This window comes from Nannospalax galili, unplaced genomic scaffold (assembly GCF_000622305.1).
Source record: "Nannospalax galili isolate Female #2095 unplaced genomic scaffold, S.galili_v1.0 scaffold1263, whole genome shotgun sequence".
In the NCBI taxonomy this organism is placed as follows: domain Eukaryota; kingdom Metazoa; phylum Chordata; class Mammalia; order Rodentia; family Spalacidae; genus Nannospalax; species Nannospalax galili.
Window position 1 is genome coordinate 125,217 of NW_008349124.1, and position 23,174 is coordinate 148,390.

The following is a 23,174-nucleotide window of genomic DNA, read 5'->3' on the forward strand; positions in this document are numbered from 1 at the left end:
GAAAGAAAGAAAGAAAGGGAAGGAAGGAAGGAAGGAAGGAAGAAAGAAAGAAAGAAAGAAAGAAAGAAAGAAAGAAAGAAAGAAAGAGAAATCTGGGGGCTCAGTGGGTAAAGTGCTGGCTGCTGGCAAGCATAAAGACCTGAGTTTGGCTCCCCAGCACACATGTAAAAAGCCAGGACTGACTGAAATTCCAATGCTGGGAGGCAGACACAAGAGCCTTGATCCTTGGGTCTTGCTGGCCAGGGAGTCTGGCCAGTGAGTCTAGCCAATCCTTGGGCTCCAGGTCAACCAATGAGAGACTGTCTCAAAATACAAGGTGGAGAGCAAGGGAGGAAGTCTATCCTCTACTGCACTCACACACACCCACAAAGAAATTTGATGAGTTTGTTTTTTAAACACACAGTGCAATAAACACTGACATCTTCAAGGCAGTTAAGGAATCTTCAGTTGGTCTTTGTTATAAAACTAATTTTAGCTGGATATGGTGGTGCACGCCTTTAATCCCAGCACTCTGGAGGTAATGGGCAATAGATTTCTGTGATAGAGGCCAGCCTGGTCTATATCATAGTGAGTTCCTGGCCAGCTGGGGCTACAGGGAGACCCTGTCTCAAAACACCAAAGCAAAACAGAAACTAATTTTTGGGCAGGATGCTGGCAAAGTAGACAATTCTGCCTCCAACACAAAGGAGTCTGCTCATGTCAGCTGCATTAAACCTTTGCTTAACTAACTGCAGTGCCTTTTGATTTCTAGAGTTACTGAGTTACTGATACACAACAAATTCTCACCCCAGTCCCCCAACCTCTCTCTTCAATCACTATTGCCCTCTGAGAATCACAATCCATGTTTGTCCAGTCTTCAAAATAGTATTCTCAGATTCCCTTCAAGTCCAATCCACACAGCAACCAGATCTATCGGATCAGGTCACGGTCCCCAATTGAAGCCCTCGAAGGACACAAAGTTCCAAAATCCTTACCCTGGCTTCCAAGATCCCTGTGATCCATCTGATCCTTCCTTCTAGTGCTAAAATTTACAGAGCTTTTTCTCTCCTCAAAGCCTACACATTTCCTCATCCCTCAATTGGGGGGTGGGGGGGGGAGGAGGATCTTCCCTAGACTCTTAAAGACTCACTTCAGGATTCAACTTCCATGTCGTCACCTTAGAAAAAGAGTTTTCCTTGAAATCACCCTAACTCATCCAAATTATTCCCTATCAGGACACTTTGCTTATTTCCTCTTACCACCTATTCTTTTTCATTCTTTTTGACTACTACGTCTACCCCGAAGACCAGAAAAGTCAGGCGCGAAGAAATTGGGTCTACCTTGCTCAGCCACAGGCACGTGCAGCTTCCGCAGCGCCATCCCTGCAAACTGGCACTCCGAGGGCGCTTTAAGAGGTCGTCACTGGGATGCAGGAATGGACTACAGTGCCCCATGCACCACCCCAGAAATAAACATCCCAATGGATCCCAGGTCTCGCCCACCCTGCACAAGGCCTGCCCCGCATCTGCACATCTCTTTCCCCAAGCACACATCTGTCGCTCAGGTACACCCGGGTCTGCCGTGCCACACCCCAGCCCGCCTCCCAGGCGCGCGCCTCCCATCCTCGCCCTGAAGGGCTCAGGCCCTCGGCGTCCCCGCGCTCCCGCGTGTCTCCCCTCGGCAGCGCCTCGGCCCTCACCGATCACCTCCTGCAGCTCGTAGTCGTCCCTGTTGATGGACCAGGGCAGGGCGCTCGAGTCCTCGGACATGACGGCTGCAGCGGCTCTCTGCGCGCTCGTTCAGACTCGCTGACCTCTCCCGTCGACTGGCCGCGCGGCTCCCCACCCCCAACCACCGCCGCCGCGCCCCCACCAACCGCCTGGAGAAGCCTGGGCTCGCACGGCGCCGGGGCGCGGAGGTCAAGCGCGGCCCCGCGGCGGGAACACTTGGCTCCCGCAGACCTCGCCTTTTGCTCCTCCGCGACAAGCACTCTCCGTTCCGGCTCAAGACGCAGCCTCAGTCTCCACAGAAGCCGCAACACAAGATTCTCTTCTCGCCCTGCCCCTCCGTCCCGCCCTCCACCCGAGCCCCACGCACAGGCCAAACTTTCCCTTCTCCCTCCACCTGCCGGCACGCAGCGCGCTGAGGTCACCACGTCGGGCACGCCGCTCCTCGGCACGCCCGCCTCTAGCCGCCATCTTAAGTGTGGCTGTACACGCAGAGAGCTAGGAAGACGGAAAAAGTGGAAGGTGACAGTTACAGGGAAGAAATACTTAAGAAGGAGCTCGTTGAGGGAGTCTGATAGCGAAATAAAAGAGCAAAGGTACCACAGAATGAGTAACCACATTAAGCGTGGCAGTCAGAGTGAAAAGTAGAGGGGCGGGGCCACTGGTAGCGGCTGACAACGTTGCGGTCTCCGTCTCGCTTTCATTGGTTAGTTTGAGGAAGCTTGAGACGGGCAACCAGAGGGCGTGGACGTCAGTCGTATGCTGGTCCCGCCTCCAGGCGTTGCTCGCGCTTCTCCGCAGTAGCGCTAGTCCTTCAGGACTGGGATCTCTGCGTTGATGTCACGACGTAGCCGTCACACCCTTGAGACGCGCCAACCGCTCCTTAGGGTGTGGAGGTCTTGGGAGCGGGTGGGTGGGGTAGCCTTGGACCGCGGGCTACCGCCATCTAGGATTAAAGGTCTTGTGGGCTCCTGGAGTGGAACCGGAAGTTTGCCCCGTGACGACAGTTTGTTTTTTTTTTTTTCTACTAAGGTAGAAATTCTCAGAAGCCCGGCCTCCGGGGTAGGTTTAGCTTCAGGTCTGGACGGAGTGCGCACCTGCTTGGGGACCGCCGGGGTGATTCCCGACGGCGACGCCCAGGGCCGCGAAGTGCGAATCAGTCACGCGGTGAGGGGTCATCTCAAGGGCCTTTTGTGTACTCACAGAGCTAGCCTGTTTCGGTAAAGGGGGAGAGGGAAAAAGGGGGGGGGGAGCATCAGTCCGAGCAGCGATTGAACGACAGCTCTTCCCCCTCCGCCAAGCCGTGGACACCCCATGCTGAGCTCTCTAGGGAGTACACCAACTGCTTAGGTTTCCTCCTAGTTGGTAGGGCTGGAGAACATCTCTTGGAAGAAGTGGTATTTGTGCCAGACCTTACAAAGCTCACGTGATTTCAACAAGTAGACAGAATATTCCAGTCTCAGCAAGGTGTAAGAATCCAGAAAGTATGGCCCAGACCTTGCTGTATAAAATGGTTTCAGCCATTACTAATGGCACATTTACTGCAAGGGCTGTTTTTTTTCTTACTCTAAGGAGTGCAGGTAGAATTCCCAAGGTTTGTACCGATAGGAAGACCGATATGCAAGAAATAACAGAATTGTAGGCTCTGTGGACCACAGACGGACTTCGTTTTTTTATTTTTCATTCCCTTGAAATTATATATACAAAATGCAGATTTTAGGACTGTTCATCCCTTCTTCCCCTTCCCGCAAGAAAAAGAGCTACCAGTCTCCTAGTGAAACAAAGATATTATTGGTTCCACATTCTTGTTGAAGATCGCTATACATTAACAGGTTTTTGTTCACCTCAACACATATACTTCGTGGATTAGAGCCAGAACCTGCTCTGTAGATCTGGCTGTTTTATTTCCTCTGTCCCGATTTTCCCTCTGCGACCTGACAGGTTACAATACCATGATTTTTTTTTTCACCTTTTATTTAAGGGGAGGGGCATGTGCATGTCTGGGGTGCACATGCCATAAAATTAAAGGACAACTTCCAAGAATTGGTTCTTTCCACTATGTAGGTCACAACAAAGGCAGGTGGACCAGGCTTTACCTGACACCTTGCCAACTAAGCCACCTCCCTAACCCCAATATCGTGATTTTAATGAGCAAGGAATTGACTGATGTCACCAGCCCAAGTCTCAGCCCCTTTCTCAGCCTGTGGACCATCCTCCATGTGAGTACCATCATGACACAGTGGTGACTAGAGAGCATTCCTCTTCATGGAAAATACAATGTTTTTAAATTTTTTATTTTTATTTTATGTGTATGTGTGTATTGCCTGCATGTGGGTTAGTGCACCCTGTCGTGCAGTGCGCTCAGAGGTCAGAAGAGGCTGTTGGGACCCCTGGGACTGGAGTTACAGACAGGTGTTAGCTGCCATGTGGGTGCTGGGATTCGAACCCCGGTCTTCTGCAAGAACAACCAGTGTTCTTAACCATTAAGCCATCTCTCCAGCCCCAGAAAGTACAATTTTTGTAAAGAACAGTAGACTGCTGTGATAAAATGAGAGGGACTTTTTTTTTTTTGGAGGCAAGATCTCACTATGTAGTCCCATCTGGCCTGCATTTGCTATGTAGACCAGCAGGTCTCCAGAAATCTTCCAGGTCTTTGGTGCCTGCTGAGGGACTGCTGAGGCATCCAGCCTCCTGGACTGAGCAACTACTGGATTCTCAGCCTCTAATGTGAGACAACCACAGTTGTACTACCCAGAACATATCCTGTAAGAAAATCTAATAAGTTCCCTTTATATACATATTCTAATTTATTCTATCAGTTCTGTTCCTTTAGAGAGCACTGAGTAATACAACTGCTAAGTAAATTAATAGGTAAATAATTAGAAATCACAACGTAACATGAAGGAAAAGTGATGGCAAGTAGTTAGGGAGCCAGCCATATTAAGTATGCTTTAAACACTTAGTAGTTTTAAGCATTTTTGAAACTACTAATAGTTTTACTCTGTTTATGCTTCTTATGGCCTCGTCATTAATCATTTGGAGGAGGAAGGGAAAGGAAACATTGATGGTTCTAGAACCCTGACTCATATAAAAATTTCCCCAAATGAGGAGTATGGCATATTTTCCCAGGGAGAGAAATGTCGGCAGTCCAGCCGTGGGGGATCCTAAAACGAGCGGGAAGGGTAGGGGATGAAGGAAAAAAGACTCAGAAACAGCTGGGATCAGGAGGACCTGCAGGCTGATGACCAAACAGGAACTTTATTTCAGGATAACAATGCTTTTTCATACTTTGCCTCAAAGCAGGAAAGAATCTACTGTAGAAATATAGCACAAACCCACAAGTTCCTTTAAACCAGGCAGTTTCAATCATCAGTTTCATTAATCACATGTACTTGTGTTAGCAGTAGCCAAGCAGAACTTACAAGACAAAGGCATGTACCTGGGAACAATTGCATTTATCATATATAATTGTATACGCAACACCCAAGCAGAACTACTAAGAGAAACACATGCACCTGGAGACTGAGTATCACAGACTGACCTGTACAGGTTTAGCCCTGGGTCAGCTAGGACAGGCCTTGCCAATATCCTGTTAGCTGCTCTCTGGGGGCCAAACTGCCTGTGCCTTGACCCTGGGTCAGCCAGGATAGGCCTTGCCAATATCCCGTTGGCTGCTTTTGGAGGGAGGAGGGGGAACAGGCAATCTGCACCTGACATCCCTGAATATTCAACTTCCAACAGAGAAAACTTGTTTTTATCCCACGTTCTCAAAGGCATCCTTGTATTCATTTATATACTTCCCTCTTAATCAGGCTCTGAGACAGGAATCTGAGTACATAGTTTATTTACATGACCCTAAGATGTCCTCTGAGGAAATGGAGAATTGAACAGGGAGGGCATGATGGCACACACCTTTAACCTCAGCAATTGGGAGGCAGAGGCTGGGGGATCTTTGTAAATAGGAAGCTAGCTTGGTCTGCATAGAGAGTTCCAGGCCAGTCGGAGCTAAATAGTGAGACCCTGTCTCAAAAACAAAAAAGAGGTGTTACTGTTTGGGTGCTGGATTTAACCTGAAAAACTACAAATTACATCTCAGAATTGTTCCAAAAAGAAAACGAGACAAGGAAGGAACAAGGATGTGACTCAGAGAATAGCCTAGCATACATGAGGCTGAATCCCCAGGATCAAACACACACACACAAACCAAGGGGGGGCGAGAGACAAGAAAAATAGTAACCCTAAACTCCTTTTCCTCTCTACGGTATTAACTCTGCTGTACCTGTCCTCAGCCCAGTGTTTGGAAGAGCATGCTCCTAAGGTCAGAGAGTATACACAGGCAGGCACAGATATTCCTCATGTACCAAGACTCTGAAAGTAAACTGCAGTAGGCCCAAAGAATATGCATGTGTGTACAAAGCATCTACCATCATGTATAAGCCTAAAACATCACTGTCGAGACTGAGAATGCAGCGGGGAAAGTATATGCATGCTGTGCCCTCTTACTGTTGCCCTTAAGTAATTGCCTGCTTTGAGTTTTGTTATTAGCACCTACAGGATAGAAAGGAAAAGACTGATTTCAAGAGGAGTGATATCTTTGGTAATCACTAGCAGGTAATTATGTGCCTATAGTAATTCAAGTTTTATAGGCTTCTTTAATGAAAGAAACTGCATTTGAAGTCTAGAAATTAATGGGTACCCATGTGAGAAAGCTTTTTTTTTTTACTCTTTCTGGCAGTACTAGGGATTGAACCTAGGGCCTGACACATGCTAAGCAAGTGCTGAACCACTGAACTACAGCCCTAGCCGCTGAATGTGTGTTTGTATATACATAAACATTTTTGTTTTGTTGTTTCAAAATGGTCTCCCAGTAGACCCAACTGGCCTGGAACTCACTATATAGACCAGGCTTGATCTCAATCTCAGATTCGCCTGGGTGGCTATCTCTCAAGTTATAAGATTAAAGGCCCGTGCCACCAAGCCCAGCTGAATATATTTTTTAAAGCACAATTTTTTTTGTCTCTCTCATGAGCTGATTTTTCTCAATTCCCTGTCAGTAGTATCAGGAACAATTACAGACTGCTGGAATCTGTTCCCTATCAGCAGGTCCTTATTACATGTCACACGAAATGTGATGTTATCCCTTCTTATGGGAAGGGATTGTCCTAGTTTGTTTCTTCATTGCTGTGACAAAATACTCTGACCAATACCAACTTGGGGAGGAAAGGATTTATTTAGCTTACATATCCCAGGTCACAGTTCATCCTGGAGCCCAAGGTAGAAACTCGGCAGGAACCTGGAGGCAGAAGCTGGAACACAGGCCATGGAGGAACACTGCTTACTGGCTTGCTCCCCTGGCCCCTGCTCAGCTTGCTCTCTTATCCAACACAGGCCCACCTGCCCAGGGGTGGCACTACCCACAGTGGGCTGGGCCCTCCCACATCACTCAACAATCAAGTAAATGCCCCACAGACATGGCCTTAGGCCAGTCCAATGGAGTCAATTCCCCAATTGAGGCTCCCTCAACCCAGGTGTGTCAAGTTGACACTAAAGCTATCTAGCACAATTGACCCCTTGTCAACTTGACACACAAACACATCACTATTAAACCATAAGCTTTCCAATTGTTGTCCCCAAGATATGATGTTAACGTGATTAATTTCCAATTGAGGCTCCCTCAACCCAGGTGTGTCAAGTTGACACTAAAGCTATCCAGCACAAGGATGATAACCATACCATAATTAGGTGTACTTGGAATAATACCCTGCAGATGCCCATATTAGGTCATAGTGTTGATTAAATACATGAAGTGTGAGTGAAGAGAAATATCAGGGCTAGGGATCTGCAGCAAGTGAGAAACCGCCATCTTAGTGAATCCAGAGAATGAATGTCCAAAGTGACAGACACTTAGAGCAGACAAGAGAGGTGTAAAGGTGATTGGGGGCGTGGATCAGTCCATGCAAAAAGTAGAGTCTTGGCGTGAAACTGGACTCTGAGCTGTCTAGGAGCTTCTGGCATTCCCAGGCTTATACCAAGTCAGCTTGATGAGTTCAAACTAATTGAGCACAAAATGGGAACTTGCTGGCTGAGATGGCAGGTTTCTAGGTGCCATCAACATTTCAAAAATATCTGTTAAAGATTTAATGTCTAAAAACCTACTTTAGGGTATTCCTTCCTTAGAGCACCTCCCACTCAGCAATTCTTTCTCACTTTTATTTACATTCATTTTATTCAAAAATAGATGTATGATGAATATAAAAACCTACTTCAAAGCTGGGCATGGTAGCAGATTCCTGTAATCCCAGAACTTGAGAAGTGGAGATGAGAGAATCAGAAGTTCAAGGCCGGCCTCACCTCCACAGGTGCATGGACTACATGAGATAATCTTAAAATATGTATTGGGGCCAGGCGTGGTGGTGCACACCTTTAGTCCCAGCACTTGGGAGGCACAGGCAGGCGGATCTCTGTGAGTTCAAGGCCAGCCTGGTCTACATAGTTCCAGGACAGCTGAGGCTACAGGGAGACCCTGTCTCAAAAAAAAAACACCAAAAAACAAAATATATTGGGCTGGAGAGATGACTCAGTGGGTAAGAGCACTGGCTGCTCTTGCAGAGGACCCAGATTTGATTCCCAGCACCTACATGGTGGCTAACAACCGACCATAACTCCAGTTCCATGGGATCTGACACCCTCTTCTGACCTCCAAGTGCATTGTATAACACGGGTGCACTCACATACACACAGGCAATACATTCATATACATAAAATAAAAATAATAAAAATATACAGAGAGAGATACAAATAAACGTATTTCATCAAGATGTAGCATTATTGTAATAAGGAGAAAATATAAAGGGGAAAAATAGTCCATTAATAGAGTGGTGGTAATTGCTTACGTATGTTATGTAGAGCATCTCAGAAACGTAAGAAGCTTGTGTGATAGTGCAAGGCTTTTTTTTTACTTTTTCTGCTCAAAACCTCTTTTGGCCTAAGAAATTTTTACATGACCCCAGTATATAGGTACATAAAAGAGGTAAACAAGTATTTGCTGATAATCAGAAGTTTATTTTAAAGTAATTACTTGGTATACATAATTTATCATTTATTAAATTTACATACTAATGAGAATGTTGTGATTGTTTTTACATAAATATTGACTGAATATTTGATACTGTGGGCTAACAATATCAACTGTTCTAACATCTTCAATGTTTTTCAGAATTGATCAGTACTTATAATCATCAGTTCTAAGAACTGCTTCAAATAAATGTATAGTTAAAATGACAGAAATCAGGGCTGGAGACATGACTCCACAGTTAAGAGCACTGGCTGCTCTTGCAGATGACCCAAGTTCAGTTCCCAGCACCTCCATTGGGGCTAACAGCTGTAACTCCAGTTCCAGAGGATCCAATACCTTCTTCTGGCCTCTTGGAGCATCTCATACATGTGGTATACATGCTGGCAAAAGTTATACAGATAAAGTTAAATAAATAAATAAATAAATAAATAAATAAATAAATAAATGACAGAAATATGTTCAGAGCCATTTCAAAAACTATTAGAGCTGGGCATGATGATGTACACCTTTTATCAGAGGCAAAGGCAGGTAGATCTCTGAGTTCCAGGCCAGCGGGGCTACAAGGAGACCCTGTCTCAAAAAAAATTGTTAGAAATTCTGCCCTATCTTAACACAAAATTCATTTAACAGGTTTATTTGTTTGTTTCAATGAAACTGAGGTCAACAACTCAAACAGATTTTAAATCAAATAATGCAAAGCATCTCTCACCATGTGTAAACCTAAAGATAAGTAGCACTGCCTGGACCAAGAAACCAGGAGTGCAGTGTCCATGCTGCTTCTTGCTGTGGCCCTTAAGCAGGTGCCTGCCTCCAGCTTTGCTGTTTGTACCTGCACAACAGAGAGAATGACCAGTGATGTTTTGGGTAATCACTAGCAGTCAAAGGTACACTAATCTGATATTTAACGTGCTGAGTAGTGGCAATGCGAAAATACTAAAAAATATTTTCAATAATGAAGACATTGGGGCTGGAGAGATGACTCAGCAGTTAAGAATACTGGCTGCTCTTACAGAGGACCTGGGTTCAGTTCCCAGCACCCACATGGTGGCTGACAACCATCTGTAACTCTGGTTACAATGGAGTCTCTTCTAGCCTCCATGGGCATTGCATGCAAGGGTGCACTTAAATACACAAAGGCAAAAACACTCATACAAGCAAAATAATTAAAAATAATAATAATGAAGAACATTATTATTAACAACAGCAAACTTTGTATAGTAGAAACCTGAACAACACACAGCAGTCTCTGATAGAAGTTGAGATGCTGCAGGTATTTGTTGGCCTTGTGTAACATGTAGCATGGCATGCAAAATGTGCATGTTGTATGCCCAGAACCAAGGTTACAATGAAGTCACAGGATGAAGTACAGGTAAGCACTGCCAGGTATATCTCGAATTCGTTACCTGTTCATTACCAGTTTTGAGTTAAATTTTGGTCATTGTACATTCAGAAACCTTTTACTGTTGCCAAAATACCCCTACATTCAGATACTCACCCCCATATTATTTTAGAAGCTTGAATGTTAGTTTAAGTAACACTAGCTAACGTAGCTATCTAAAATTCTGGTGATATAACCCAAAAACTTAATTTTTACAAATAGTCCAATATATATCTCTCTGGTCCCTGTTCTTCAAGCAAAGTGAGATTTGGGTGCCTTCCATCTTCTGGCACCACCATCTTAGGCCTCCTTGGAGTCCTCTGGCTCCTCTACATTCACCAGCAAACCAGTCAAAAGAGAATGCTAAAAGGGCCAAGACTGGACACTTGTGTCCATCACATCTTTATTTTGTGTTGGTCAGACTCAGAAATTGGATTCCAAACTAAATTAAGGAAGCAGAAATGACTTCCTGTGTGTTCAGGGAAAAGATACCAATGGTCGTGGTAAGCACCTAGTCAATCTCTTCCTCACTTGCTAATTCTGATTGCCATCGGCCAGAGTCACCAAGTTGCTGAGAAAGGGCAGAAATCATCTATTTCTAGGACATCATGCACTAAATAATTTGGACAGTAATCATACAAAAGTATTTTTTTCTTTTTCTTTCTTTGAGACAGGCCCCCCCTGTAGCTCCAGTTGGCCTGGAACTCATGATGTAGACCAGGCCAGTCTCCATCTCACAGAGATCTGCTTGCCTCTGCCTTTCCAGTGCTCTAGGATTAAAGGAGCACACCATCACACAGGCAAAATCAAAAAAAAATTTTTGGTCTCTGAGACAGGGTCTCCCTATAGCCCCAGCTGTCCTGGAACTCACTATGTAGACCAGGCTGGCCTTGAACTCACAGAGGTGCACCTGCCTCTGCCTCCCAAGTGCTGCGACTACAGGTGTGTGCCACCATGCCCGGCTAAAATCAAATATTTTTTAAAGTTATTTTATGAGTGTGTCTCTGTTTGTGGAAATGCACACGTGTGTGCAGGTGGCCACACACAGACAGACACACATACAATTACATAATTTTACAAAGAAAATCTTTTTTTTTTTTTTAAGTCTGAGTGAGGCTAGATGACCCAGCAGGTAGGGGCACCTGCCGCCAAACCTAAGTACCTGAGTTTGATCCCTGGGTACAACAAGGTAGAAGGAGAGAACTGACTTCTTCAAATTGTCCTCTGACCTACACATGAGTGCCATGGCACATATGTGCCCACATACATATTGAATACATACATGTTAAAAATAAATGTTAAACCGGGTGTGGTGGTGCACACCTTTAATCCCAGCACTTGGGAGGCAGAGGCAAGTGGATCTCTGTGAGTCTGTGAGTTCAAGGCCAGCCTGGTCTACTAGTGAGTTCCAAGACAGCTGGGGGCTACAGGGAGGCCCTGCCTCAAAAAGACAAAAAAAAAAGTAAGGGTTGGACAGGTGGCTCAGTGGTTAAAAAGAGCACATACTGATCTTGCAGAGAACTTGAATTTACCAGCACCCACATTGTGTGGCTCACAAACACCTGTAACTCCAACTCCAAGCAGTCCAACACCCATTTCTGGCCTCCATGGGTACCTGCACTCATGTTTATACCCACCTACACACATACACATAATTTAAAAAATAATAAACCTGGGCGTGGTGGCCCACACCTTTGATCCCAGCACTTAGGAGGCAGAGGCAGGTGATCTTTGTGAGTTCAAGCCAGCCTGGTCTACATAGCAAGTTCCAGGCCAACTATGGCTACAGGGAGACCCTGTCCCAAAAAGACAAAAATAAATAAAATAAAAATCTTTAAAAAATGTTTCAGGTTGGTCTGAATGCAGTGGCGCTTACAACTAATTGATCACAACCAGTTACAGATTTCTTTGCCGGGCATGGTGGCACACGCCTTTAATCCCAGCACGAGGCAGGCGGATCTTTGTGAGTTCGAGGCCAGCCTGGTCTACATAGTTCCAGGACAGCTGGGGCTATAAGGAGACCCCGTTTCAAAAAAAAAAATTCAAAAAAAGCTTCCTCCATAGTGTTAAGGGCCAGGCTTTTCCCATGCTGTCTCACCACCCTTAGCACGCAGTTCCTTCCTGCCTCCCACCACCACAATTCCTGCCACATGAAGTGAGTGGGGAAAAGAGGGGACAAGCACACAACTTTCTATGAAGGTCATGAACTAAAAGTTGCACATATTACTTCCTCTTATGTCACATGATCAGGAACTTAACCACCAGGCTATGTGTAGGACTTCAGTTAGATATTGGCACAAAGATGATTTAAACAACCAACCACAGAACATTAGGGCAGGCAGCAGCAAGCAATCAGTACTTACTCGTGTCTACAAAGTAGCTAGATTTGCATCTCTATGATAGATTTCATCTTGGTGCCAAACTAAGCCTAGATTCAAATCTGCACCATGTGTTCTGTGTTCTGCCACCAGCAAGTGACCCAGAAGCTACTATCCTCATGATAAAGGCTATCATAGGAATTGCAATGCACACACATGCCTTCATCAGTCATGTACATACACAGGAGCTGTATGGACAAGGTCGGTACATGTGGTCACCAGCTGTGGCTGCTCTCCTGCTCTCTTAGTTCCTCCTATCAGTCATCGGGTCCAGACCCCAGGGCTGGTGTGGAGACTCTGTCAGTGGAGCCGCATTCAGACACAGGAGACCAGGTTCAGTGACACAGATTTGCTTTATTGCAGGAAGGCACAAGTTTATATAGGGATAGTGGTCCAATCACAGCACAGCAAGTAGGATACCTTATTAGCATAACAGTACATCAAGTAGGATACCTTGATTCTAAGGGTGGTGATTAGGGAGTGGTGAGCTCTAGGCATCAGTCTCATGATCTGCCAATGGGAGAAAAATGTCACAAGGCATTCCTTGTGGCTCCAGCAGTCAGGCCATTGCCCCAGGCCTGCTGTATGGCTGTCAATAAGACTTTCACCCTAGGCTCAAGCCTGTCTCCCACAAGCACAGGACAACACTGAGCCCATACAATAGCTACATTTACCTGCCCAGTGGCAGGGTAGCAAGATGAAAGACTGAGCACATTTGGAGTCAATGTCCTTTGGCTAAGCGCCTGTCATATAACCCAACATCTTTGAGGCTGGAAGTATAGTTCTGATATAGACATGAACAGAAAAGGTGGAAATGTTTACAAACAACAGTCTAGTCTACTAACAAGAGCTATATGGAGGTATCCTCTTTATCAGGATGGCCATGTGACAAGTTGAAACTCAGTTGTTAATATAAACTTGCTCATAATATTGCCATTTGCCCTGTGGAGAACTCTTAAAAAACTACAAATGAACCTACCATTTGACACAGTTATACCACTTCTTGGCATATACCCAAAGAATTCATCCTACTGCAGAGACACTTGTACATCCATGTTTGTTGCTGCTTTCTTCACAATAGCTAAGAGATGGAAGCAACCTAAGTGTCCCTCAATTGATGAGTGGATAATGAAAATGTGGTTCATTTATACAATTGAGTTTTACTCAGCAGTAAAGAACGATGAAATTTGCAGGTAAATGGATGGAACTAGAAACTGTTATACTAAGTGAGGTAACACAGACTCAGAAAAAAAATTGACATATGTTCTCCCTTCTCCCTCATTCCTACAACCAGACTCTGATAAATAAGTATGCAACCAGACATAACTACAGGAACCAGGATAATGGAAAGGAAACAGGGAGGTAACGGAAAAGAAATAACCTGAAAGAGAAGAACAGTAGGAAACAGGCCTTAATAAGGGAGATATGGATAAAAATTGTGTTAATTTAAGGGAGGGGGGAGGGAATGGTATACAAGGAACCTAGGGGATAAAGGGAAATAAGGAGCTCAAGAGAGGTAGGACCATAGGAGAAGGGTATAATTAAGGGAGAAAGGGGGAAAATGGGGTATCTTAATTGGGGAAAACATGATGGAGGGGTTAGACAATGCGAGAGATAAATAATGCCTAGTGAGGAAACCATATTAGTCCAACAACCTACTGACAAATTATACATACCAGATCAAGAAATATAGGTCTAGGTAAGGTTTATCTAAGAACAATTGGTCTTTGCCCAGTATTTATCTCCATGGCACACAGTAATTAAAAGTACCAGACTGGTGGAACTAATCTTCTTGGATGTTTAACAGACATACTTTGAGGCCTATACTAATTTGGTCAGAGGGACATAAAGGAGTTTTTGCTCCTTGCCCTCCTAGGTCGACTAGCTCCAGGGGACTATGAGCATCTCCCAAAATGTCCTGTAATTGTGGTGGGCCACCTGTCCTCTTGATCAAGGAGACCAAGGAGACCCCACCAGATGGACTTGAACCAGTGTCCAGTCTACAAAGAGGAGGGTCAACACAGAGGAATCATTTCCTCCATGCTTCCAAGCAAAGCCAGCCACAGTTGAGCAGGACCTTGACTTATCTTCACATAAGTGGAACTGGTAAAAAAAAAAAAAAGGAGCCAGTGTCTCCTCCCAAGCCCATGTAACCCCTGAGGAATAGATCCTCAAACAACCTTAAGAGTAAAAATAAATTGGTTTATCTGTACCAACTCTATGGCCTTAAACACCCAGAAGGAAAGTATAACCAAAGATTAAAGGGCCAATATAATTTTTAAAGAATCCATATGTATAGGAAGGCTACATAACAAGCAACAATGCCAGATTGGAGATACCTTCTTTTGAGTTGTTGGCCAGGGTGGCCCAAGGGACTCCCAGATAGTAAACCAGCATAGAACTGGAAAAATGAATAGCAGACGCCAGTCTTATCTAAAGGAATATTGAAAACTGATTGCTTCTAGATGAGGAACAGCTGACCTTCCTAAAACAAAGACCTCTAGATAGGCTGACTAGATGCACCAGATGGACAAGTAGTGGGGAACAGCTGGGGTGCCCACCATACAGTGGACAGTAGCAGGAATAACAGAGTATAAGGGCTCTAGTGGGGGAAGGGAGGCTGTGGGAGGGTGCCATCTGGGAATTGGGTGTATAGTTGAATAAGATGGTTTGGGATGTTCTGGGTGATATACACACACACCACACGCATAAAAAAATCAACAAATTTTTTAAAAATGTGTTATATTTGAGGAGGAAGCATAAAAATTCATGTCATGTTAATTAGTAAAGGTGATAACATTACCACTGAAATCTACCCGATGACTTTATAGACATACACAGGCACCAAGGATCTGAGTGCAACTGATTATGACTAGTAAGAATCAGATACATACAGATTAGAGATGCATGCACCAACATCTCAGTGTTAGTAGCAAAAACAATTGAGTCTTTCTGTAAGAAACAGTATATTTTAAAATGAAATGGAGATCTTTTTTAAAGGTTAAAAACTCATTCAATTTTATATCTTACAGGGCTTGTACTGAGTTCAGTGTTGTATAACTATTAATTCATCAGTGAATCTAAAAATTTTGAAAGAGCTATATCTTTGCTCTGGAAACTATTACTGAGCATATTAAAGTTGTAATGATATTCTTCTTCTAAAAAGTAATATTAAAATATGTAGGAAAAATATATTTAAAATGAAATGGAGATTTTTTTTTTGGTCTTTTTGAGACAGGGTCTCCCTGAAGCCCCAGCTGTCCTGGAACTCACTATGTAGACCAGGCTGGCCTTGCACTCACAGAGATCCACTTGCCTCTGCTGAGATTAAAGGTGTGCACCGCCACACCTGGCTCTTTTTCAAATTTTTTTAAAAAAATTTTTTATGTGTATGAGTGTATTGCCTGCATATAAGTGCACCCGTGTCGTACAATGCCCGCAGAGGTCAGAAAAAACCTAAAAATTTACAGCCACTCTTGAAAGAGGTGTATCCTTGCTCTGGAGTGTGTTACTGAATATGTTAAAGCTGTAATGAAATGCTTCTAATGTGGTTTACATTTTTTTAAATTAAAAAAACAATAATTCTTCAAAGCAAGGGACCAGGGTTCCCAGCACTCACATGGCAGCAGACAGCCATCTGTAACTCCAGTTCCAGAGGATCCAGTGTCCCTTCTGGCCACCACAGATGCATATACATACATGCACACAAAACACTCACACATAAAATAAAAATAAATCTTTAAAAAAAGAGAAAAAAGAAAGATGAGAAGATGGGTATAGAGATGCAATTTGTCATCTCAGTACTCAGGAGACAGAGGCAGGAAGATCACCACAAATTTCAGGCCAACCTGGTAACAACAGCAAGTTCTCGGCCAACCAGGGCTACCTAGGGAGACTGTGTCTCAAAAAACAGGTGGGGGGGTGGGAAATGAGAAGGTAATGGGTAGGAAAAGCAAACATGGCATGATTCTCTCATATGCAGAATCTAAGCATGTGTGTGTTTGATACAAAAGTAAAAGGTGGACTATTGAGGGGAGGGAATGAGACCAGCAAGAGAGGGGAAAAGGACAAAGGAAGGGAATGGGTGGTATAAGTACAGTACAATGATGTGGGAAGTGTCATTTAAAAACCCATTATTTGGGTGCAGTGGCACACACCTTTAATCCCAGCAGCACTCGGGAGGCAGAGGCAGGTGGATCTCTGTGAGTTCAAGGCCAGCCTGGTCTACATAATGAGTTCCGGGACAGCTGGGGCTACAGGGAGACCCTGTCTCAAAAAGACCAAAAAAACCCACCCATTATTTGTATGCTAATTAAAATCATTAACAAAAAATTAAAATACGAGTTGGAGAAATGGTTCAGTTGGTAAGGCAATTGTGGTTCAAGCATAAGGACCTGTTTGGATCCCCAGCACCCATGTAAAAAAGTCAGGCAGCCCATGTCTGTAATCCCAGTGATTGGAGGTAGGGGTAGACAGAAACAAGAGAATCCCTGGGACTTGCTGGACAGTTAGTCTTGCCAAATTGGTGAATTACAGGTTCATAAGAATCTTTCTCAAAAGTTAAGGGGGAGAGTCATAGACAAAATCACATGAGGTCTATCTCTGGCCTCCCTGTGCATACATGCATGCACACGAACACACATACACCACACACATACAAAATAATAAATTTTAAAGAAGAGATAAGAGGACATAGTTTAGAAAAAAATACCTGCCTAGCATGCCCAGGGCTCTGGATTTAATCCTTAGCACTTCAAAAAGGAATGGAGATAGAGGAACAGTTTAAATTATAAATATGGTTCCATTGACATGATGTTATGTTTTTAAAAACGATTGCATTTTATTTTTTTATTTTTTGTCTTTTTGAGATGGGGTCTCCCTGTAGTCCCAGCTGACCTGAACTCACTATGTAGACCAGGCTGGCCTTGAACTCACAAAGATCCGCCTGCCTCTGCCTCCCAAGTACTGGGACTAAAGGCATGCACCACCAGGCCCGGCCTGCATTTTATTTTTAAATTGTGTGTGTGTGTGTGTGTGTGTGTGTGTGTGTGTGTGTGTGTGTATGTGTGTGTCTGTGTGTGTGTGTGCAGGTGCGTGCATGTGGGAGTGCAGATGCTCTTGGAGTCCTCTGCAAGAGCACTACGTGCTCTTAACCCCTGAGCCATCTCCCCAGCTCCTTACATTATGTTATCTTACAGCCAGGCATGGTGTCAAACACTTGTAACCTCAGCATTTAAATAAGATGGGTACATTCAGGATCATCTCAGACTGTATTCTTAGCATTCAGGAGGTGAGATGTGGAGGACCACAAATTTGAGCCCAGCTTGGGTTACAAAGCATGTTCCAGACTAGCCATGGCTACATAACAAGACCCTATCTCACTGTACCACTCCCAAGGCGGAAACAGGCGATGGAGTTTGGTGATAGCGTGCTTGCCTAGCATGTGAAAGGCCCTGGGTCCCACCCCCAAAGCTGAAAAAAAAATTTTTACTTGTGTTTAAAATGCCTTCCCCAAGGAAAGAGGTACCCTGGCCAAATAAACTTGGTGAGTCCATGTTGTGATAACACCCTTCCCTACCACTATGGTCTCTTTATAAATGGGTCTATCGCACAGGCACTAGAACATCTGAGAATGAGACCAACTATTCCAGGTGGCATCATCCATTTGCCCACTTTTTTGTTTGTTTTTGGTTTTTGAGACAGGGTCTCATGACGTTGCCCTGGCTGGCCTGGAACTCACTATGTAGACCAGACTGGCTGACCTCCAACTCAGAGTGTTTGCTTGCCTCTGCCTCCACCTTCTGAATCCTGGGATTAAAGGCATGTACCTCCACTCCTGGCTAAAGAGCTATTTTTTATTTGTATGTTGGGGGGGCAGTTCCTGGGGAGGACACAAGAGGGTATCAGATCTCCTAGAGCTGGAGTTACTGGTGGTTGTAAGCTACCTGATGTGAGTGCTGGGAAGAACAGCAAGTGCTCTTAACCATTGAGGCATCTCTCCAGCCAACCTGCCCTCCTTGAAGACTGAGAGTCTCTTCCCCAAGAGATGCTGTTGAATGGGCTCTTCTGTAGGACATTAGGAGTTCATCCATGGGTCTTTTCCCATTGACCTCCTTGTCATCAATCTTTTAAATCTGTTCTTTAAAATTATTGATCCCTAGCCCACCCATTAGCCACTACCCAGGAATCAAGTGAGACTGAGCATCCGGTAGACCTGCAGCAATGATGCCCATTGGAGTCAGCCTTCACCATTGGCTTCTGAAGTCACTGCATAGCAGGCTAGGTGCTACAGCTGTCACTTTCTGGATGGTTTCAGCACACTGAGCTGATTCTTCTCTGAAGGAAACCTGTGCTTTCTTTTCCTCCTTTAACTGGTAACATATGTTGAAGGCATAGGAGGAGACATAGGCAGTGGGACTGTGGGTAGAAGAGCTCACTGTGCCTTTGGATCTGCTCAGCATATATTGTTTCCATTGCACAATTGGGACCTGAGGTGCCAGTCCAACTTGATGGATCAGTGTCCCAGGTAACACCCAGGACAGGTGGCTGCCTTTCCTTCCTGTGACTTGCCCTCCACCTGTGCTTTATTCCATGCACCTCCAGTGATCTTTTGCTTGTGATGACACTGCAGTGCTGTAGATTGCGAGGTTACCATTTCCTAGCAGGTTATATGTGAGCAATTCAATTCTAGAATTCCATCTTGAGGCCATTCCCGATACCAATTATTATGTCAGTCAGGCGCAACAAGAAATAAATGGCACAGTCAAATGAATAACTTAACAGTTTGATAAAAGAGCTGTTTGCCAAGATACAGGCAGGATGAAGGGAACCCCAAAGGACTAGTGCAGTCCCCCCAAGCTGGCCACCCTGGGGAGACCCAGAAAGGGAAAGGGATGAGGACTACAGGAAGCAGCAGATCAGGTGCCAAAAATCACTGTGGCCTTTGGTAAGAAGACCAGTCGCAGCCCCTTGATAGGAGAGCCAAGGGATACATACCCGACTGCATTTTCTTCAACTCTCCAATCTACTAGTGCTGATCATAGCCAATCAGCAAACCAGAGAGCCAGGGAAGGCTGTTCAGGCAATCTGCAAAAATCTGTCTTTTTTGATAAAATTAATTTTTAAAATTTTAATTAAATTTGCCAGGTGTGGTGGTGCACACCTTTAATCCCAGCACTCAGGAGGCAGAGGTGGGCAGATCTCTGTGAGTTCAAGGCCAGCCTGGTCTACATACTGAGTTCCAGGACAGCTGGGGCTACAGGGAGACCCTGTCTCAAAAAGACCAAAAAGAAAAAAAAATTTAATTAAACTTAAAAATATATATATATATATATATATATGTGTGTGTGTGTGTGTTAATGCCCTAACTGCATGTATGCAAGTACAGCTATGTTCTGCAATGACTGTGAAGGCCATAAGAGGGCATCACATTCCCCAGTACTGTAATTACAGATGGTTGTTAGCTGCCATGTCTTCTAGAAGAGCATCCAGTGCTCTTAACCACTGAGCATCTTTCCAGCCCCATAAATCAGAATCTGGAGACACAGACTCTGGTGGGGAATAACCAAAAGAGATGAGGAGAGGATGCATGATATCTTGCACACAAACTAAACTACTTTAAGCAATCAGAATTTGCTGGCTCACATGATCTGAAAATTCCAGCAGTAAGACTTGGAGCCAGGCTCCCATGCTGCCATCAGTACTTGACTTGCTTTCATTTTAAAGGTCTCCTGTACAGGCTTTCCTATCATGGTTCAAAGTGGCCATAGAACTCAGCCTTTTTCACATGAGCACACTGAGATCTCCTAAAGGCTTCATTGACTCTAGTTGGGTTATAAGATATGGCACATTGACTCCAATGTCTGAGTCAGAGCTTTTCAACCTTCTGTACCTGTGACTCAATGGGAGGCCTACTGTATTAGTTATTTATTTCATTGATATGATAAAATGCCTGACAAAAGCAACTTGAGAAAGAAAGGATTTATTTTGGCTCACACTTTGTGGGTACAGTGTGCCATGGTGGGGAAGGTCTACCAGTGGGAGAGTGAGGCAGCTGGTCACATTGCATCTACAGTCAGGAAGCAGAGAGTGATGGGTGCTGGGGCTCCATTGGCTTTCTCTTTTTATTTGTTTCAGACCTTCAGACCATGGAATGGTGCTGCCACATTCAGGTTGGGTCTTCCAACCTCAATTAAACTGCTCTGGAAACACTCTCACAGTCATGCCTAGAAGTTTGTCTCCTAGGTGATTCTAAGTCCCATCAAGTTGACAAGATTATCCATCACAGCCAGTCCTGGTGGCACACATTTTAAATCCCAGTTCTCAGAAGGCAAAGGCAGGTGGATCTCTATGAGTTCAAGGCATTCCTGGTCTATATGGTGAGCTCCAGGCCAGACAGTACTACATAGTGAGACCTTATCTATAAATAAATAAATTTTATTGGTCACACCTACTAAAGAACAGAATCTGATGGATTAGGTCTGGAATGGAGCCTGAGAGTTCTTATTTTTCTCTTATTTTGGTGTGTATGTATGTGCATGTATATGCTTCTGTGTGTGCACATTTATGTGCAAGAACATGTGCACGTGGAGGCCAGAGGTTCATGTTGAGCATCTTTCCCAATAGCTCTCCACATTATTTTTTAAGACATAGTCTCTCATTGAACCTGGAGCTCACTGATTTGGCTAGACCGGCTGGCTAGCAAGCCCCCAAATCCTCCTGTTTCTGCCTCCACAGTGCTGGGATTACAGCTGCATGCCATAGTGCCAGGCTTTTATACAGTGCTGGGAACTGTACTCAGTAAAGCAGCAAGTACTTCACTGCCTCTGACTGGGCCATCTCCCCCAGGTGTGGTGGCGCACACCTTTAATCCCAGCACTCAGGAGGAAGAGGCAAGCCAATCTCTGTGAGTTCAAGGTCAGCCTAGTCTGCATAGCAAGTTCCAGGCCACCAACTGGGGCTACAGGGAGACCCTGAACCCTGTCTCAAAAAGACCAAAAAAAAGAAAAGAAAAAAAATTCAGCATTTCTTCTTCTGTGGTTGATTCACTAGCTTTAAAAAGTTTTTGTAGGGAAAAGAGGAACGCTTATTCACTACTAGTGGGAGTATAAACCAGTACAGTCACTATAGAAATCAATATGGAGGTTCATCACTGAAAATAGAACCACCATGTGACCCAGCTACACCACTCTTGGGTATGAAGGACTCTAATTCAGCACATGGCAAAGACATCCATGTTAATTGCTGCTCTATTCACAGTACCTAAGGAATGGAACGAGTCTAGGTGTCCATAGACAGAGGAATAGATAAATAATGTGGTATACAAAAAAAAAAAAGAATGTGGTATACATGCAGAATGGAATTTAATTCAACCACAAAGAAAATTGAAATCATGAAATTTACAGGAAAATGGATGCAGCTAGGGACCATTATGTTAACTGAAAAGAAAGTCAGATTCAGAAAGACAAATACTGCATGATTTCTCTCCAATGAAGAACATAGTTTTAAGTGTGTGTGTGTCTATGTGTCATATAGTGTGCCATGACACTATAAAGGGGATCATGAAAATGAAGGAAGATATTTTAAGGGAGAGGGAAGACAAGAGGATGATTCTGCATGTGACATGAGAGCAGAAGGGAGAGAAGGGGACCAGGAAGAAGGGTACTGGGGGGTGGGGAGAACAAAATATGCATGAAAATGCCATAAGGAAACTCATTACTTTGTAAGCTGCCTTAAAAAATTAATTTAGGGATTGGAGAGATGGCGCCACAGTTAAGAACACTGGCTGCTCTTCCAGAGGACCTGGGTCTGGTTTCTAGCACCCAAACGGCGACTAACAACCATCCTTAATTTCAGTTCCAGGGATCCAATGCCTTCCACCTTCTTCAATGCATACATGTGATATACTTATATACATGCAGACAAAACACTCATACACTTGAAGTGAAAATAGATAAATGTTTTAAAATGCATCTTAAGCCAGGTGTGGTAGTGCATGCCTTTAATCCCAGCACTCAGGAGGCAGACACAGGCAGATCTCTTTGAGAAGCATTTTTGTTTTGTTTTGTTTTTTTGTTTTTGTTTTTTTGTTTTTTGTCTGTACCTTGGCTGGCTCCAAACTCATGATTCCCTTGCCTCTACCTCTTAACTGTTGAGATTACAGGAAGTATTATCATACTTGACTAAACATTTTAGATTTGGCATAGTGATGTTCATCAGTCTTTAATATATGCGTGAGCCTCACACAGTGAACTTAGGGTCAAGTTTTAATTTTCCTCTATAAATGTGATCTGCTTGTCTCTGCCTCCCGAGTGCTGGGACTAAAGATGTGCACCACCACGCCCAGCTACTTTCAGTTTTTTAGCATTATTGTAAGATTTGTCAAATTTGAAAAAAACCTTTATCTTATTTCATATATAGATACACAATTCTAGAGCACTTCAGATTTTCTTGAGCAATGATCTTCTTCAATACTTTGAGTTAATCACACATAGTTAAAAATTGTCCTCAATGCCATCTTTATAATGGTAGGTTATGCATTTTATGATATTCTCTGATGCATTGGGGGGTCTACATTCATGTTTTTCTTTTTTTTTTTACATTGATAGTTTTAAATTCAAATATAATGTGTCAAAATA

General features: G+C 44.0%; 1 protein-coding gene across 1 annotated transcript in view; it reads right to left on the minus strand.

The window, feature by feature from the left end:
• Oxsr1 (oxidative stress responsive kinase 1) overlaps nt 1-2,084 on the minus strand; it is a gene marked incomplete at its 3' end in the record, with an annotated part of 116,643 nt that extends 114,559 nt beyond the window's left edge. Inside the window, exon 1 of the mRNA XM_017801464.2 lies at nt 1,679-2,084. Within this exon, the coding sequence (XP_017656953.1) occupies nt 1,679-1,748 (70 nt within the window). The remainder of the gene's footprint in view (nt 1-1,678) is intronic.
• Between the last annotated feature and the right edge of the window lie 21,090 nt (nt 2,085-23,174).